We start from the raw sequence: 5,147 nt of genomic DNA on the forward strand, positions 1-5,147 counted from the left end.
TGGACTCCTAAGGAGCTCAAGTACTATTGGAATCCTTGCCTCAGACAAGCAGATTAATAAGAAAAACAAAATGCCCACCCGAAGAGAAAATGGACTAAACAAATGAAGAAACAATTTCCAGAAAATGAAAATTAAATCGCTAATAAGCATATTTACAACGATCAACATCATTAGGAATCAAAGAAATACAAATAAAACCTTAAAAATTGTCAAAAATTCAAAAAAAACAACACAATGTGTTCATAAGATGAGAAAAACAGAAGGTCATACATCACTTGGAAAAGTATCAATTGGTACAATCTCTCTGGATAGCAGTTTGATGAGGTAAATCAAAATTGCAAAGTGGCCTTGCAATTCCACATCTGAAAAGTCATCGTAAAGAATGAACAGGACAAGTGTTCAGAGATATGTTTTGACTGCAGCAGTGCTTATTAGACTGGAGAAAAACAGAAATAACATTTGCATCAAAACACTATGCTACATCCATATAACGAAATATTGTGTAGTCATTAAGAATGATGAGCTCAGCCATGGTGACAGGAGGCAGGGTGCGGCTCCTGGAGGTCAATAGTGGGAGCCCGATGCAGAGTGGCAGACTCCGCTGGGCCCCAGGCGGCAGGATGGATGCTGCAGAGGTGACGGAAGTCTCCGAGGAGAGCTTCGCGCTGTCTGCCATGGAAGCTGAGTTTGATGTTGTGGTTGGATCTCTGGAGGACATTATCATGGATGCCGAGTTCCAAGAACTGCAGAGAAATTTCATGGACAAATACTACCAGGAGTTTGAAGACTCAGAAGAGAATAAACTCACCTACACGGTAATTTTTAATGAATACCTTTCACTGAGAGAAAAGTATATTGAAGAACAGATAGTGGAGCAGATACCCGCATTCAACACGGCAGCTTTCACAACAACGTTAAAGCATCATCAAGATGAAGTGACTCATGACATATTCAATGTGCTGCTCACATTTACGGACTTCCTGGCCTTTAAAGAGATGTTTCTAGAGTATTGAGCAGAAAACAAAAGGCTGAGGACTGGACTTCAGCAGTGGTTTAGTGGTGACTTCCTTGTGCAAATCACCTGTACCAGCTTCCCAGAACAATCTGGGGCACTAGCTCCCACGTCCAGGCAAGGGAAGCCCTCTGATGTCATGGGCCCTGTAGTTGGGAAGAGGCTTCTGCTCCTGATGATGAGAGAATACACCTTGGGAAGACTGGCTCTGTCGTGCAGCTTTTTATTAGTGTTAAGCATTGATGGGTCAAAAAGATAACTTACTTGACCCTCCCAGGACTTCTGCTTTTTTCTGAAACACCTTCTTCTATTCAATAATCCCTGCCCAAGTAGACACCTCTCCAAGGTGCTTCTGAGAGTCTGGCTGCTCTGGGGCAAGACTGTGTCAAGAATTCCACCTGGAAGGCCCCTACCCCAGCATCTATGTTCTGTGTGATGGAATAACACCCTCACAAGCCCTCCCTGTCCCAAATGCCACAGGCGGCTTTGCCTGAATCTTCCGTGCGCTCACAGCTCCTTCTCCTGGGCAAGCACTTCGGTCCTTCAAACACAGCGGCCGACCCATGTGGAGTATTTTACGATTTGGGGAGCACTTACCTAGGGTGTTAAAACAGCTGCTCCTGTCTTCAGATTTCTGAAACTCCTACTTACTGCACACCATTATGGGAAAGTCAGAACTAGTCTTGTCTATGGGAATAGACGAGAAAAGATGTCCTTAACCCAAAAGCTATGTGTGAAAATCAACTCCTCGTCTTGGGTTTGCAGGTCTTATCTGTCTTCTACTCCTGACCCTAGTCTTTTGAAAGAAGCCTATTTCTTTTTTAGTATCATTTTTGAAAAAAAAAAAAAATTGTAAATGAATACTCTAATGCATCTAGTAGATTTAATCTTAGAATTTCTATGATTAACCACTTTAAAATCTAAGTATTAAAGGGCTGTAATTTTTAGTTGTTAGTGCTATGGTGGCAAAAATACTTCACTGAAGTTACTAGTTTACTGGGCACAGTGAATATATGCTTTATATACTGTAAGAAGACTAAAAGGTACCCTTTTCTTATGGCATATTAAGTGTATTTGTGCAAGTTTGTTTAAAATCCTTTCTGGATAGATTAGTTGGTTATTTCTGGACTGGGGTGGGGGTGAGTTTGGTTAATATGTGATTCTTCAAGCTCTGTACTTCCAACTCTATTCTTCGTCCTGTCAAAATGGTGCCGCACTGCTCTACCTCAGCCTGAGGACGGAGGGGGAGCAGAGAGGTTTGGTAATGATGATCTTGTCTGGCTCTGGTCTAGGAAAATGTTTGGTAGAACATTACAGACCAAAAAACATGAATATGACACCTGTAGATAGAAGAAAAAATAATATTTTAATTCCCAATGTGTACGTTTGATTTTTTTCATGTAAAAATTAAAATCTGCACTGTAAAAGAAAATAATGATCTCCATCTATATTTGTTGTATGGAAAGATGTTATTTGGTAAATTTCTTCCCAGCTAAACTAAATTCTGTGAGAGCGGAGGCTAAATGTGTTTTCCACTCTATTTCTGGGCCTGGTACCATGTCTGGAAAACAGTAATCACTCAGTCCAGTTGTTGAATGACTGAATGGGTCAATCCCACAATAGATAATGCAGCAACCTGTGTTAATGAAAGTTGCTTTCAATCTTAGGAAGTTCTCTTTGGCATCAAAGGGAAACACACATCATTATCAACATACTTCCCCTAGTCAGTCTCCCTGACTCTTCCGCTGGAGATCAGAACTCTCCAGAGCTGAAGGTGGGCCCACCCATGTCGGAAACCTAAAGAAACCTCTCTTACTAATACAGGAGCTTCAGGTTTGGTTTCTGGCTCCTCAAGACTCCAGAGAGCTGTTAGCAGCACATGCCAGAGCGGGGGCAAGGGAGGGCAAACAGGAGACCGAGAGCAAGTCAGCCGGCCCCGGCCGGCAGCACAGCACGGGGGTCACGAGTGCAGACTTTGGATCTGAGGCCCAGATCTGCTGCTCCCATGGCTAACGCAGGCATGGTCCTCTGCCTCTCTAACCCCCGCTTCCTCATCAGGAAAGTGAGGATAATTACCACCTGCCTCCCGTGGTAGTTAGAAGGATTACATGAAACAACAGGTACAAAATGCCCAGCGTATGACTCGCACCAGTAAGTACGGAACAAAAGCTAATTGTTTAATCGTGTTGTTTTTGTTAGTATGTCAGGACAGCAGCTGCATTTCAGAGTCCACCCTGTCCTCTTCAGGTGAGCCACTAGCTCACTGAAAGTCACAGTGCCTCGTACGTGCCCAGCAAGGAGAGGCACAGAGAAGAAGGCGGCACATTTGTCCCTCCAGGGAATTTCCATTCTCGTGCAGAGCACAGGTGCTGAAACGAGTGCTGAAAACAGGACAAGTGATGAAAACGGGTTAACAGGGTCCTATGGGAGCCGAAACAGACATTCAGTGCCATGTGGCAGTCCGGGAGAGCTTTCAGGGGGCAGTGCCTGAGAGATCTATGATGAGAAGGCCTAGCCAAGTAATTGAAGGTGAAATGAGCATTCCTGGCAAGGAAGACAGATTATCAAAGGCACAGAGGCCTGAAGCAATAGGCTTGCAATGGAACTGCCCGCACCCCACAGACCATCGGCGCGGGTCTTGAAAGTCCCCACATAAGGCTACACCGTTTGCCTGGCTTGTTTCCTGTGTCTTTGCCCAAAATTAAAGGGCATTTCAAAATCAAATGAACTTCTAAAAATATGTGCTTTCCTGAAATTCAGAATGATCTCTGTCTGGCTCAGCAACTACCAATATGACTCTAGCCAAGCAGCCTTTCCCAAGGAGAGGGCTGAACGAGATGGCCTCTCGCTTGGGCACAGGGTTTCTTAATGGCAGTTCTACTGATATTTAGGTTGGATAATTCTTTGTTATGGGACCTGTCCTGTGCATTTTAGGATGTCTAGTAGCCACCAGGCTTCTACCCGCTAGATGCCAGTAGCATCTCCTCCAGTTGTGACAGCTAACAATGTTATCAGACGTTGCCAAATGTTCTAGGGGGGCAAGGGGAGGGATGGGATTGCCCCCATTGAGAATCACTGCTTTACTGACACCTAGAACCCTCCTTTCCTGCCACCCATCTTCTCCAGGAGTTGATAAAGCTGCCACCATTTAGTGATGCCACCATGGATTCCAAGGGTACAGATTGCTCCCACCATAACTTCATCAGTGGTTTCCTAGGAGAACCAACTAGCCTTCAGCGTTCAACCTGGGCTGGGCTGGAAGTGTTGGTGGAGATGAGTTTAACTTTAGCCACAGCAGAGATGTGCATTTGTGCAGTTTGCAGGCCAGAACTGCAAGGAGGGATGGAGATAAAATATGTGAAGAAGTATTTTCGGAACCCAAATGAGTTTTTCTCTGTCATCCAGAGATTATCGCAAGGTGTCCACATTTCTGGTCTTGGCAGCAGAGTATGTACCTGGGCTAAGGTGCTAAGAAGGCAGAGGGAAGGGGCAGTCCAAATCCCAAAAGATGAGATCTCTGGTGATTGGCTAACAGAAACCCCACCCAGCTCAAAGTCAAAACAGGAAGAGTCCTACAGAGTTTTACCTACAAAGTACCCACATTTTATATGCAAACTTGATCATCAGAAATCGAGTCTGGATTATCCACAGGCAGATTTTTCTGGGAAACAATCCCCTGATTTCCTTAGCTGAGCATTTTTTTGCAGCTGTTGATACTTTCTCTGGCGTGTAGCCTCCATCCCAGGAGGAGACAGAAGGAAATCATCTGAAATCTAAAAACACATCTTGGTCTCTTTAACATCAAGGGGTGAGTCAACAGGCTCTGAGAACAGGAAGGTGCTGTTTTGAGCATTCTTTCCAATTGAGACATAAGGGGAACAGGCAGAGAGGAATGGATGGGGACAGGATTGTGGTGGGGGGATAGAAGTAAGTCCTCTGTGTCATCACAGGAGGATGTACCACTCCACACCCAGGACAAGAGACGCTGAGCAAAGCAGAGCGAGCAAAAGAAATATTTGACCATTGATTCATGGCCCCACATCTCAGTTTAGGGTTCAGGCACACAAGTCTGTATTATTCAACAATCTCTATGAGCTCCCCTATGGGCAGAAAAAGAAAATGCCTTAGAGAATAG

General features: G+C 44.6%; 1 protein-coding gene across 1 annotated transcript; it reads left to right on the plus strand.

Annotated features, from left to right (window-relative positions):
- Positions 1-607: 607 nt before the first annotated feature.
- LOC102510845 (ADP-ribosylation factor-like protein 2-binding protein) lies at positions 608-1,116 on the plus strand. The gene is given in 2 exon segments (XM_032492919.1): positions 608-1,022; positions 1,024-1,116. Coding segments are annotated over 2 exon segments (495 nt in total). The 5' UTR covers positions 608-620.
- The last annotated feature ends 4,031 nt before the right edge of the window (positions 1,117-5,147 follow it).

This window comes from Camelus ferus, chromosome 12, assembly GCF_009834535.1.
Source record: "Camelus ferus isolate YT-003-E chromosome 12, BCGSAC_Cfer_1.0, whole genome shotgun sequence".
In the NCBI taxonomy this organism is placed as follows: Eukaryota; Metazoa; Chordata; class Mammalia; order Artiodactyla; family Camelidae; genus Camelus; species Camelus ferus.